The sequence below is a fragment of the Fistularia commersonii genome, chromosome 18 (assembly GCF_037954325.1).
Source record: "Fistularia commersonii isolate RoL2024-O1a breed Wild chromosome 18, RoL_Fcom_v1.0, whole genome shotgun sequence".
Taxonomy (NCBI): domain Eukaryota; kingdom Metazoa; phylum Chordata; class Actinopteri; order Syngnathiformes; family Fistulariidae; genus Fistularia; species Fistularia commersonii.
Window position 1 is genome coordinate 5,589,876 of NC_141301.1, and position 15,250 is coordinate 5,605,125.

A 15,250-nucleotide genomic window follows, 5' to 3' on the forward strand; every position below is an offset into this window, starting at 1 on the left:
CCGGGGCTCTCCCACTTGCCAGGGTAACTTAAAAGCAAACAAATAAAATCAAGAAACAGTATGGACTGAGAAATGAAACATGCTTTTACTTTCACTTTATCAAGTCTCTCTCTCTCTCTCTCTCTCTCTCTCACTCACTCACTCACTCACTCACTCACTCACTCACTCACTCACTCACTCACTCACTCACTCACTCACTCACTCACTCACACTCACACTCACTCACTCACTCACTCACACACTCACACACTCACTCACTCACTCACTCACACACTCACTCACTCACTCACTCACTCACTCACTCACTCACTCACTCACTCACTCACTCACTCACTCACTCACTCACTCACTCACTCACTCACACACACACACACACACACACACACACACACACACACACACACACACACACACACACACACACACACACACAAAATACAGATGGACTTATACTGTCTGGGAATAGTTACATCACAGATGAGATTTGCGGATTCAAAAACTTTGCAGAAGCAGACACCTGCTTGCTTAGCTGTGCATTGTGAAGATATTCTGTACACAATCATTAGCTATTGCCTGTTGCTTTGTTCCTCCAGAAGCTTCATGGACCTTTTCAAGGGGACTCTCATTCTTCAGCTGCAAGGGAAATACCTGTCTGAGTTTTTGCATTTGACTGGGTTTGAATGCCTCTTTGAAAACAATAAAAGCAAGTCTTTGTGCTACCCTTGATCTTATGCCCAATATACATCTGAACAATCTACTCAAACATTTTTGAAGATGTTTATGGACTTGGCAAAGGCTATAGGTTATGTAGATGTAGACATGTAGGATTTCACCAGCCTGGAGTAGCCTTGCAAGATGTCCAGCGACCTTATCACCATGTTCCTTTACTATCAATTGTGCCACGAATAATTTCATTAACACTATTTGATTTTATTTGTTTGCTTTAACAGTTCCTATCAGCTACACAATTCAATTTAATCTACCTGTTTTTATGAAAATAATTTAATGAAAGTCAAGTTTCCCCTCAATTGATAACAATGGCAGGCTCAGATGGAGCATGAGCTGCCGGTGACTAATTCCAAACTGGCATGTTCTAAATGGGTGTTCATAAGTAAAATTTAATAAGCTGTGGCTGGGACCCAGTAAAACAATAATTGTTTAGAGTGAATACAAAAACTATAAAAGTGATCAAAATTAAGTCCTAAATAATAACTTCCTTGTGTTGAAAAACCCAAGCATCAAAGCTAAATAGCATGCATTGTTAGCAGCTGACAGAAATCTGTACGCGTAGCTAGACATAAGAGACTGCAAGAGATTTGAAACACTGGTTCATTCCCATTGAATGAAAAGTTTATCATACAACCAATAGGCAAACAGCTGATTTCATTGTAAACATTCGAATAATACCACTCAACTTCATCACATAGTTGCATAAGGAGGACGCTATATTTAGGAGACATAAATTTCCACTTTGTGCGCAGTCTCGGATGTGTATGGAGTAAAACTTATAAAAGTGGTTCAGTGGCTGGTATTTTGAGTCTTTGGTATGAATGTGAGTGGTAAGCCACAGCAATGCTATCTTAGTTTCTAAGGAATACAGCCAAGGAGGCTGAGGCTCCCTGTGCTCCATTGCATCCCCTGTAATTTCTGTGATTACACACACACGCGCGCACACACACACACACACACGCACACGCACACGCACTTTCTCCTTTCTAAGAGGAATAAGTGAGTGACCATGTGTGTAAGTCAGGCATTTTTTGAATGTATTTTGATTGTGTTCACAGCCGCCACACATTTCAAAATATTTTTTAAAGATTTTTTTCTTGCCGTATGAACTAATCTGACACGATCTGGTGCTGCAAATAGGTTTTTATACCAATAACAAATGTATGGTACAGTATTTAAAGAATTATTCTATTTCTTCACAATGACACAATACACCAAACTTTGATTCATGCGTGGGTCTAATTAAAATAAAAACAGTCTTATAATCTTCTTTGGAGCACATAGGTTGGGCTGTGTTTGCATTATATCCACAATCCTTGTGCTCTGCCAAAGGGAACGATCACTTTCAGAGCTGTGTGGGTTTTACATTCTCCAGCCGACAGCAGCTGAAGTGATAGAACAGTTGTTTGTTGTTATCATCCAGAGCAACCGGGTTGTTGTACTCAAATCAAAGTAACTAAATAATAACGCTTGACTGTGTGCTAAAAACTGCAAACATTTGGCCCAAGAATGAAGATGTAGACTGAATTGCTGCATCATGAAACACAGGCTGTCAGTGTTGTAACTGAACATGCCTCACATACATGACATTGTGCAAATTTGCACAAGCACGTCTTTGACCAGGCTTCTGTCTAACATGCTCCACATACTGCAGTTACCTGACACAACACTCCAGCTGCTACCATTAGGGGTTCATCTATCTCATCGTGTCAGCTTTCAAACCTTCGTCAACATAGGAAGAAATAAGCCTACATGCATGCTATGATCTGTTTGTTTTACAGGATACATTTAGGAGGCAAGAGAGCAGGCAGAGAAAAGGGAGGAAGTGTACACAGCAGACTCCACCCTTGGCATTAGGGGAGGAGTGACAGATGGCCTCTGCATGGGATACCTACAGCCAGGAGGAGAGTGAGGAAACTTGGCATTGCTAGCAGAGTTCATGAAGCAAACCGCCAGGACTTGTAACTAGAGCACTACGAAATATTATCTAAAATACTTCAGACAAATGAATAGTAAGCAGTGTTAAACAAAGCTGTCAACCTGTTTCAAGAAAACAGGCAGTGTTGCAGAGGGTGAGGCTTAGGACTGTCAGTTCCCAATAATATCCCTTATTTCAGTCAATATTATTCTTTGTTAATATTTAAATATTTATGTGCTATTTTGCTGATGCAAAGTTTAACACTTTTCACCAAAAACATGCCTGCATAATCTAACTTGAGCAAAGAGAGCAAACGGAGTGCACTTTTGCCCTTTTTCCTTGAGAACACCCAAAAAAAGAGTGAACTCATGGGAAGGATACAGTTGCTCCTTGAAGAAATGCTTAATATTTGGTTTTCCCCCTCATGACATCACTAATTGCGACAAGCTGCTTGAACAACGCAATATTAAATCAAAACCTTCCTCTTTGCCTGGAAACCAGCTGAAACATTCTGTGTCTGGCCCTTCATGAGCCAAATCTCCACCTACACAAGCAAAACCTGACCTAGCTTTATCCCTGACCTCCCCAAGGGAGTATGTCTACTGGCTATAATGCTCTACAATGACAATTGCTACATATGTAAGCACATGTGAGACAACATTAATCCACAGAAAAAATCTCTAAAAAGCTGAAGCAGAATACATACCTCATTTTTATGTGGACAAACTCCATGCATAGCTTATGATGTCAAACAGCACTCATGAGGGATTGATCTTAAGACCTCACAAGACAAGAATGCAGACATTTGGATCTGTACAAGAGAGCATGTGGTTTAGGACTACAGCAAACGGAAACTCTGAGTACTCAGAATTCGACAGTGAATACAGTGAGACAAAGATGAATTAGACAGAAAGTAATAAAGGTCAGTGGTGAAGAGAAATAGTCAGAGAAGGAACTGGACAGGCCATGAACAACTTAGAAGTGCAATATGTATAGTTCAAAAGAATAAAAAAAATAAAATGAATAAATATATGTATGTGTACACACACACACACACACACACACACACACACACACACACACACACACACACACACACACACACACACACACACACACACACACACACACACACACACACACACACAAATATATATCTAAAATTAAAATAAAAAACTGTCATCTGCAGCAATGAAGTACCCTACCTTCTGCCAACATTTTATACTTTGATAGTTTGTATCGAAGCCACCAAATTGCCCAAGAGTTCTTACCCTCAAAAATTCTCAAGCAATCAAAGTTAGCCATTTTCAAAAAAACGGCTGACAAAACTGGAAAAATATCACATTGGATGAATTCAGTTAATTTTCTTCCAAACTGAGCAAGACAAGTATTCAGCTGAGCCACCTTTAAAACTCTTGCTTATTCCTACAAACCATCAATACTTTGGCCTTCACTTTTAAAGGCTTGTGTGAGACAAGACTGTGGAACTGTTTTTTTCCACCAGTGTTTACACTGTGGCCATGCAGAGTTCAAACTTTATGCAATCTGTCACATTGAAAGCAGGATGAACATGCAACTAAAGGATTTATTTATTATCTGTCAAAACTTAACCAGTCTTTACATCAAGGTGGATGTTTACAGACATTTGAACATAACACATGTATCGCTAAATATCTAATTGTAGGTGAACAATCAATTCTCTTGCATCACCAAACACTAGTGTGATATCATTAATGATGGTTTAACTGAGAAAACTTCAGTTTTAAGTTATTTGGAAGAAAATTTAAATACATAAACATATATATAGCAATATTACTCCAAATACCAATGTTTATTTACAATACAGTGAAATTACTTTGATAGCCATCAAATGGAGACATCTTTTGGTCTTCACATCTAACTACTGCAGCCCTCCATTAACTTTTTTAATTTGCATAAGTATGTCAACTGAAAATGCCCCCAAAACACAAATTAGGGAGGATGCTGTACCAAAATGATCCTAAAGTCTTGACACAGCAGTGCAAGTTAATGTGACTGTCTTTGATTCAGAATGCTGGTGCTTCTTGGATTGTGACAAGATGGTTACACCCCATCAGGGTTGTGTCTCACTGCCTCAGTAAGTCTCTGAAACATAAGAAATCCCTCTGGGAGCTGGGTTAGCCTAGCCCTCAACCTCTTTCCTGGTTCAGTAATTTTCAAGTGTGTGTAGGAAGAAGGCAGGTTCAGCCTAAAGGCCAGTGTGTCATTAATGAGTACAGCCGTTCATAGTCCTTCAGGCTCTACAGTTCATCTTTGTCTAATACAGTGAAGGTACCATTACCTGAAAATTATATGATTACATCATTCAAGATTAAAGAGTCAAGATTAAAAAACATTCATTGTCATATGTACAGTGTGGAAACATATTTCCCCTTACAATGAAATTCTGACTTTGCCATCCACAGTGCACTTGGCCAGCATGCAATTGAGTGACCAAACACGTCATCTTGTCCATTAACATGTTTTCTGTGCTTGATAAAAAAACATTTTCTTAATTTAAGAAAACTCTGCCAACTTCAGAGGAAACCCTCCAAGCCCCCATTCGACTGCATGAAACATCCAACATATCTGAATGTGTGATTGTTTGGTAAAATGATTTTTTGAAGGCTAAAAGCAATAATGCTATCCAATCATAGCCAAAAGTTTTGAGAATGACACAACCATAGAAACATCTGGCAAACACTTAAAAACCCTGAAGGAACAGACTTTTCTGAAAGTGTCATTCTCAAAACTTTTGGCCATGACTGTACTACATGCCAGCCAAAATTAAAGGAATGGAAAATGGGCATACATTTAAAACAAACAGAAAAAACTTAAAGAAATACAGTTCAAATTGATTCACCTTCTACCCCTCTGCTACCCCCTTCTCTGTGTGACACAGGTTCCTAAACACAGCAAACTCAAGTCAGTAGACAACATAAAGCTATTTGTTTGCTATTGTTACGGTCTAGGCTGCTAGCCAGAGGGCTTTGCCCTCACAAGAACTATAACTCTGGTTTGATCAGTTTTACAGGATATCCTTGGTGGCAAATTGCCTGTTTTATGGCATGTCTTTATCATAAGAGGTATTGGTGCAGTGTGACAAAACCTTAATCTCCACACCAACTTCAATCGACCCCTTCCTTCTTAGCATTGTATCCTATGAGAGTGGTAGGCTTTTTCTGTGAGCTAATTCATGGCAGACACAAACACAGGCTGACAAGCCTTTAAAAAGAGGTAAGCGGGCAGGCCTCTTTCATATGTCACTGTCTTTTGAAAATCTTTTACTCTTTGCTTCACCGTACCACTGTGGAACTCTTTGCCCTTCTCATCCATGTCACATTTGATTAAAGATCAGTGTGTAAAAAAAAGACAATCAATAGTGTAGATATGCAAAGTGGCAGAGAAGGTTGGAACCTCTCATCTGAGTCAAACATTGCTATGGTGAGGGACTTGTGAAGGACAGCGTCTGCTACTGTATGCCAAACTAACATTCTGGCAGTGTCCTGCCTTATTATGTGGCACTTGTGGTATTTTTAGTATGTATATTAAACACTATGCCCTGTGAGAGGGCAGTGATGTTATTCTCTCTCTTGCAGGATTGTACTCATGGAAGGGCATGGCAGCACAACAGACAAAGGAAAGCAATTTCTCAAGCTATCTCAGGAAGGTATGACTTTATATTACCTTTTTAAATTCGAGCTATAGTATACATTCCTGACATATTAGTTCTAACAAAGTACTCATGTACTAGTAGATCATGTGTACCTTGATTGCTTTTATCCTCATCATGAAAAAAACAAAACAAAAAACAATGGAACATTTACTGAAATTTGGTCAACTTCAGAGCAGATGGGAGAATCTGTTTCCCCATTCAACTGTGCTTAATGATCAAGTTTGTCACCAGAAATGAAACGTTTAAACTATCATTCAAGTACAATGAATTGTTTCAGTCTTTGATTGTTTCAATACATTTAAAAATGGTTAATAGTTTTATAAGTATTAAGTAGAAAACTATGATAGCTTAACACAGAAATAAACAGGTCAATTTTTGGACAACAGTTTAGGTGGGTAGAGATTTTACAAAGTGGGGGGAAAGTGTGCTCTGCTAATCACAGACTCCAGTGGCCTTGACCAAGTCTAAATGGGCTTCTGTACTTTCATTAGGCCAGTGCTACATGATGGAAACATAGTTTCCCACATGCCACAGAGACCCCTCAGGGAAATACTCTGTTTACCTTAGAATGATTCCCAGGATTGTTCTTTTTTAGCTTTGTTATACATCACCATTTACAATGTGCCGTACATTTTTGGGGATCTATATGTCAGTACCTGTCACACATTAAGCTACAAACATAGCCTCTGTATCAGGATTTGCCATGATTTTTTTTAGACATTTAAACACGTTCAGGGTTTTCTCCTACATTTTCAACATAAGATGCAATCTCCTCTTATCCTGTTTGTACAACAGATTAAAACAGAACCTTTGACTCATGGGTCACTTCAGACAACATGGTTCAAAACATAAAATAAATAAAGAGCTAACTGAAGCACATCTATGTCACCCTTACTGAATACAACATGGCATTTTTTAGCTCACTCCTGATACCAGTGCTAAGACCCTCATCCTGCAGACCTAGACCTCACTTATCTATCTATCTATCTATCTATCTATCTATCTATCTATCTATCTATTACTTTTTTGAAGGGTGGATTTGACCAAATGCTTTTTACCAATGTGCTACTTCACCAGAAGTGGTCAACTGATATGGATATGCTAAATGTACAAGGACAAAAAGATTAATTTTGCTAGCAGATGAAATAAAATTACAAAGCAAAAAATAAAAAAATTATGACAGCATTAAAGAGTAGTTTTCTGGGCCTCTGGTTGCATTTCCAGTTTGACATAGAGTTCCGATAAGATGAGACTCACTTGGTTTTTAGGAGCAAATATTTGAATGACACAAAGTAGGCTAAATCCCATTGAGTCAGGACTATGCAGGTTGAAAAACCACCAAATACCTAATTATAAGACATTGTTTTCAGGCCAAATTAAATAAATAAATAAAACCTAACCCTTGTTTCACCATTTTTTTACGTTCCAAGATACAAGATATAAAAATAAAAAAAAAAAGAGGTTGAATTGCTGAGTTTAAAAGCCATAATTGGTTACTGCTGGAGTCTAACAGAGAACTATGATAAAAAATAATCCATCCATCCAGCTTCTGCCACTTATTCTGCACTCAACGTCATGGGGGATACTGGAGCTTATCCCAGCTATCGGGTGAGAGGCAGGGTACACCCTGGACTCGTCGCCAGTCAATCACAGGGCCACATACAAAGACAGACAACATTCACTCACTCATTCATTCTGGTTTTTTTTTTCAATTAACCTACTGCATGTTTTTCGACTCAACACAGAAAAGTCTCTTTGTCAGAATCAAACCAGGGTCCTTCGTGCTGTGAGGCAAAAGGGCTAACCATTGCACCACTGTACCGCCACTTTTTAAAAATAATACATATAAAAAACAATAAATGTAACTACATACTTTAATCAATGCTAAATAATAACAAAAGCTACAATATATTAATCATAGGGGCACCTTATCTCAAAATCAAAATCAGCTTTATTGACACTTTCTCCACATATACTGGACATACAGAGGAATCAAAAAGACGTTTCTCACAATCCCACGGATTTCAGATTAAAAGTACATGTAAGCTCTTTACAGCAGTTTCCAAGAATTCACAAGCACAATTTTACAACTTTTCATACAGTAAATTTTCAAAATTCTACAGCAGAATGGAACTTATCCATTGGCTCTTGGGACATTGCCATTGTGCTGAGAATTGGTCAGAAAAGAGTTTTCGCAGAATCCCACAATAGTACATTAAAGATGACTACTTCATCATTACAAGAAAGTCTTCACAGATCCGGTGAAAATATACCATCTAAGATTTGTACTACAAATTACAGAATGCATTGAAATAAATATGGCTAAATATGGAGAAACATTAAAGGCCCTCTTTCAGCGACAACATACTGTCAGTAAGAAATATGACAACACCATTTTTAAGTGGCTACAGTTCACATTGCCACCATTTGACCGATGGCTGTTAATGATTTCCCACTTGGGTGGCACGGGTGTGTCAGTGCATACAACTGACATTGTGCTCATCTCAAACATCAAAACCACCTGACAGCAGAAAGAGAGAAACAGTGAAGACAGAGTGGTTGAAAACAGCCGCACCTGTTTCCCATAACCCCCTGCACCTCTCCTGGGGAATTTAGCTGCTGACTGTGCAAGTCCTGCATGTATACCTCTTGAATATAAACCGTGACGCCACAGTGTATCCAAGTGACCCTAACCCCAGACACTGCGTTCCTTTCTTTCAGGGAAAACCCTTGACTCTAAAAACCAGCAGGCAAAAAAGGGTTTGAAAGGTTTCTTTCTGTTCATTCACAGCAGGGCAATTGACCATGGAATATCTGGAAGCCATTTCTACAGCAATATTTCCTATAACTCAGTGAGATCAAACTCAGTAAAATCCTGTCTAACCAATATTTTTCAAATTATACAAGAAATGTATGTTAAAGAATAACAGAAAATCACACTGGTCATTCAACCTTTTTAATGTATTTTCGTGCAATGCTTGACCTACCCCGGTAATTTAGAATAGTCAATTGCATAGAACTATTGTTCATCAACTCTAATTCTCAATTTTGGTTGAGGGAATAAGAAATGAAATCATGCATCAAACTAGAAGTAATGTGATTAAGAATAGGCAAACAGGCAGCTAGGTTACAGACAAATACTTAGCTAAGTTTGTGCCATAGTAATTGAATGACATTCCATATCCAAAAACAGCACCTCAAAATAATCTCAACTTTGTAGCCAGCCAGTGGCTATGTACCACAAGTGCAGAGTTTCTACAGTGACATGGTTACAAATAAAAGTTTATATAAATCTAGAGAGAGTGCAATTTGGCCCACTGGTGGCCATATCCAAAAACAGCACCTCAAAATAATCTCAACTTTGTAGCCAGCCAGTGGCTATGTACCACAAGTGCAGAGTTTCTACAGTGACATGGTTACAAATAAAAGTTTATATAAATCTAGAGAGAGTGCAATTTGGCCCACTGGTGGCAGAGAAAATAGGTTATGAATGCCTGAAAACCAAACTTATTGAGACTCACTATGTGAACTTTGCAGATAATCATACATCAGATTCATGGTTATGTGTACCAAATAAAAGTAAGGCTTTGACTGAAATATCCATTAACTCAGAAAACTGTTCTGGGTATTCAACTACATAACATTTCAGTATGTATGTTCACCACAGTGGCGTGCGCCCAGGGGAGGCAAAATCAAAACTAATAATGGTAACATCAACAAAAAAGGAATATTTGTCCACTGTTCTTTGTTATAAATGTATTTCCTGATTCAAATCATTTTCAAAATTTTCTTCAGTATAAATCACTGAATTGGTTCTTTTCCTGATCAAATACAGCACAAAAACCTAAGGGGTGGCAGCAGTGAGCCAAGCCTCATCTCTGCACAGTCACAAACTCTACTGCATGGCCCATGCACATTTCTGTTTGTTAACATGTCGCCAATATAATGTTTGTGAAAAGATTTGTTTTCACAGTGACTACAGCCTGTGTTATGTCTTTAATGTAAATGTCTGACAGAGACATTCTTGCTGATAAGGCAACAAACTTGAGAGAAAAGTTATAAAGTGAGGCAGACAGTACTATGCCACACCTACAGGGGACATACAAGCTTGTTGCTGCCATCCCTCTATAAGCAATATAGAATAAAATGAATAAGAAAAAATGAAAGAACTTTGTCTACAAAATAGCAAAAAAATATGGGGTAAAAGGGAATCAAAACAACAGTATGAGAATGTGATAAATGTTTGATTAAACCCAAACGTTCTATATAACTAACAGAAGAGGTTGCAGAGGCAGGTAATAATGATTCGGCAAAACAAGGCAACGACTTCGCTCACAATCAAGTAAGGGAACGTGGCACCTTTTGAATCCAAATTGACATCACATACAAACAACTCATTTAAAACCACTTAAATTAGGTTATTTCTAATGTCAAGGGACCACATTTTCATGAGCCCAAGTAAAAAAGGCCCATCCTTATTATACAAGTTAAATTTAAGGAAGCACAAATCAGATTATCTATGAATCAATCTAATTTCCAAAGTTGAGAGATATTTATTCAGGGTATTCCAAGTCTACCTACTTTAAATGCCACCACCTTCTTCTTGATTAAACAATATCTGGAGAATATGTGCAAAAAATTAGATGAAATGTGAAATGGAATAAAAACACAAGTAAGATAAGAAGCGTAATACATGGCATGAAAATGAAATTACAAAATTCTCTAATGTGATTAACAAAGATGACATCAGCATGTTCAATTGAATTTAAATGTTGCATCAACAAATGCCAACCTGCCAATGTAATTCAAGCAAGCAATCACATGACCTGCCTAGCATGAGCTCTGACCCATGTTTAAGACTGCTGGGAGCTAAGGGCAGTTAAGATTGTCAGGTCCCAAAAAAGGATGACATTAAAATAACAATATATAATGACTAATTGATGTGAAAATCCTGGTGATTACCTGCCTGGCAAAAAGGACACAATGATCAAAAATGTGCAATGTTATCTCTCTATCAGAGAGATTTTTTGGGTCTGTTTCTTTTTTGGCCTGCTTTTCACTCCTCTAGATTAAAATGAAGCCAGTACACTTGTTATTAGGTCAAGCATATTTAAGGACAAAAACTAAATGATTTTTTTCTGCTGAGTGATTCAGTGTAATGGGGTTTTAGCAGCAAAGAACTTTCAAGAATACGTATGGAATTTCCTATCACTTTTCAAAGAGCTCCATAGAGATATAATGTTGAACATGTAAGAAATACTAAGTTTTATTATATAGATTTGTACAAAAGGAAATATTTAGATAGCAAAATATCACAAATTTACCCCTTCAGACTTCAGAATCATACAGGGTCCTCTATCATTATATTATTAATGATTCCTGACAATTGCATTTTAGAATTACTCTTTGTATACAATTATATGTTTGGTTGAAATTGACCTTGGTTTTGGTGTTAAACCAAGCTCAGGCCCTCCTCATTGGAGGGCAACAATGCTTACCTTTGGAATTACTGAGTGTAATTGAAATCTCAAGTTTTAGGTGACTTCACAGAAAATTCCCCTCTCAGTAGAGTAATTTGAAAAGCTGTCTAATAATACACTTTGGTTCATAGTGGATTATTTTCAGTGTATATTTTTTTATTTTTCAAATAAAGAAAAGCTTAATGCGGTATAACCACCGATTACTGCAAAGTATGGACCGTATCACACTCAAAGTAGGAAATTTCAGGTTACAGATTTTTGCAAAGAGGAATTCATTGAAATTATTATTGCAGGCAGCAATATGATTGATGCAGATAACTGAAAATGATTTGGGATGACATTAAATTTAAGCCTTTATTTGTGGGAATTAGTTATATCAATTGAGATACTGATATTGAAAGTCACAGCTCTGACAAATGGACCACTGATGAGCAGTTTTTCAAAAGGGCTTTCTACATCTGTTAGCAAAAAGGTAGCTGAGGACAGCAACAACAGAAGCTGGTGACCACAGCCAGCTTGCTCCCTTAACCCCACACACTGCCACTATGTCCAACAACAAAGCCAAGCACTCATTTGCTGATGGCTTTCCTTCATAAAAAGGCAACACTCCGTGCGTTTAATGTGAGGGAGCATTTTCCGTCTGCTGCCTCAAAACTGGGACTGAAGAGAACCTGATGAATGCAACAGCTGCAAGGCACAGATGTTCATTAACTATTTTCTTGCACAGAATTCCAGCACTAGACTAACCAGGATGGAAGAGCAATCTCTGCAATGAACCACAATTCGGTAATATTTAACTTTGCATGTAACTATGGGGCCACAAATCATTCTACAATACTAAGTCACATTTGATGAAAGCAATTTGATGAAGAAAAAAAAAGGCGCAAATATCAAGTGAGTACAGTAAAAAATGTTGTTACCTAACATCCCTTTTGTTTTATCAAATGATCTGGACAACACAAGTACTTTAAATTTGATGTACAGATTAATATTGGCTTTTTGCACTATATTATAATCCAGTCCTATCATACCAACTGATGGCAAGTTGCCCTAATTACTGATGACAAGGATGTAACTATTTTCAGTTACTAAGTGTTAACCATTACATTAATAACCACAGAAAAATATTGATTGATATACTGACAGATACAAGAGCAGATTCTGCTCAGTCACTAAACTTCTTTTTCTAATCTATTTATGTTATGCGCTGTTATTTTGGTAGTTCCTTCACATTATTTATTTGGATTGTGAATCATGCAGCCCAAAAAGAAAAAAACACAAGACTATGGTCTTCAATTACAGACCCCACAGCCTCTAGCCATACTTTGAGTGAATACTCTCCTCATAACTATTTCTATGCAGCAGTGTTCAAAAATGACAAAAAAAATGGACAGAAAAATTATTTAGTTAAGAAGTCTTTTGAAATCCTTGTGCTATGCTTAACACATAGCAGGTTGGCTTTGCCTCCTGGGCTTTAACCAATAGCGATAGACACAAATATGCACAGGTTTGTTTAACATTTACAACTTTTTAGTTATTTGGCTTTGTTAATTATGAGGGAATTCAGCAGTTGGAGAAAGTTGTGAGAATGAAAACCTCTTTGGCACAAACAAAAATGTTTGGAAGCTTATCAGTTGTATATGAATCAGTGTTTTGTGATTAGACAGCAGAATGCAAGACATAAAGACTAGTCATCAAAATAAAAACAGGTGTGTGTAAACACTGGAGAAATGGCAGGCAGCAGGAGGAGATACGTGAGGCAAGACTTTTATTTTGTTATTGTTTTTTGATCCCATAAATATAACATCAACTCTATAGTGGGACCAGACTGGACTTGGCAGAAAAAGAAATATCTTGATCTAGCAAAATGATGATCGATAGAACCCCCCTTTTTATGTTAGTCTGACAAAATTGATAGATGAAATGAGTGTGCTTTAGTAGTTGAATAATCAACTAAGTGTCATCTACTGAAAGACTGACAATAACCACATAGCTATGGTCCTCGCTCTATTTTAGTCCTCTTTGATTGTAAACCTTAAGCCTTTGAGCTTAAGGTTCTAAACCTGCAGTATTGTGGAAATTCGGTTAAAAATCTCATAAATTTCCTGTCAGCTTGAGAAAGCCTCCAAGTCATTGTTGCATGTCATTGTAATAGCCTGAGCATATTCCCTTTATGTTAAATCAAATTCTCTTGCATAAAAACCCAAATGATGCATGCTTGGCAGTATTTAGTCTACTTAAAAAATCTGGATTGGTGCTTGTCTTTGCAGACCTGCCGTATACTGCCATTGTAGAACAGGACTGGGCTGCAGCAAACCCCTACAGCTGCACTCAGGACACAGCAGTGTGGAGGGGGGTTTTGGCTGGCATGCAGCCCAATAGCAGGTCAATACTTCCAGAGACTATGAGACTGCAGTGCCTGCCTCGAAATATGTCTTAATTTCCCTTGCTACCCCGTACGCCGCAAGCGGGGGATTCAGCATTGCCTTCTCCTGTAACGCATAATGCTAACCTCAATCTGCATTCAACTTGGCAAAGTTTACACCGAAATGCTCCCTTTTTTCTCTCCCCATTCACGTTTCTCGTTTTATAGAATCACACTTTTATATGATACGAATCACAGCCGCCTGCCAGTTAGGTTCTATTCATCTGACTGGAAGATTAAGTAGCCGGTATTCCCCCCACGTCTCAATTTAATGCTAGCTATCTCTGTAGTGATGTGACATAGTGGAAAAATCGCTGGCCAAAAAAATTAGAAAATGCGCAAACTAGCCACTAAATCAGTGTTAAAGTTTATCCTGAAAAGAATCGGGCCATTTAGTCTGAAACCGTAACTAGGTTAGCTTCTGCACATTTATCAACTACTTGGCAATGTTAATTAACGTTAACCATGGGTAATAATGGAGAGGAAGAAAGTATGACATAAATCTGGGTCTAGCTAACGTCGAAGTGATTCTATACTAGTGAGAACTGCTAGCTTAAACAGAAGTAGCTGGTTCGGACTGAACCACACCACTCACTTCAGTGACGCTGGGACTAGCCGTGTGGCGCATTGTATCACTGAGTAACGGTGCACAACTTTTTAATAGCCCCAAAAGAAGCGAAGGCAAAGAGAATTGGCAAAATTAGGCCGAAAACTCACAGGTAAGTCCGTATAAGGTCAGAAGAAATGTTAAGAGTCGTAGCCAGTTTGATGGCAAATCCCTGTGTCTTCTCTCCATGATTTTCTTTCCTTTTCTTTTGGTCCGTGCGCTCCGGCACCCTCCGGTCAGATCCCGCTCCTCGCGCCTCCCTTCCCAGTGTAGGTTAGCTGGCTCGCGCTCACGAGAAACTACTCTCCACAGCGACCGGTCCGCGTGGGCTGAACCACTTCAGTGAAGGAACACGCACGCGCGCGCACTAACACACACACACACACACACACACGCA

General features: G+C 38.3%; 1 protein-coding gene across 2 annotated transcripts in view; it reads right to left on the minus strand.

Moving 5' to 3' along the window:
• nectin3a (nectin cell adhesion molecule 3a) overlaps positions 1 to 15,157 on the minus strand; it is a 31,859-nt gene extending 16,702 nt beyond the window's left edge. The window contains exon 1 of one of the 2 annotated variants that reach the window (XM_086164761.1): positions 14,964 to 15,157. In XM_086164761.1, coding sequence (XP_086020887.1) covers positions 14,964 to 15,042 — 79 coding nt within the window. In that variant the 5' untranslated portion in view covers positions 15,043 to 15,157. The remainder of the gene's footprint in view (positions 1 to 14,963) is intronic. The other variant, XM_086164760.1, reaches the window with a different exon arrangement.
• Between the last annotated feature and the right edge of the window lie 93 nt (positions 15,158 to 15,250).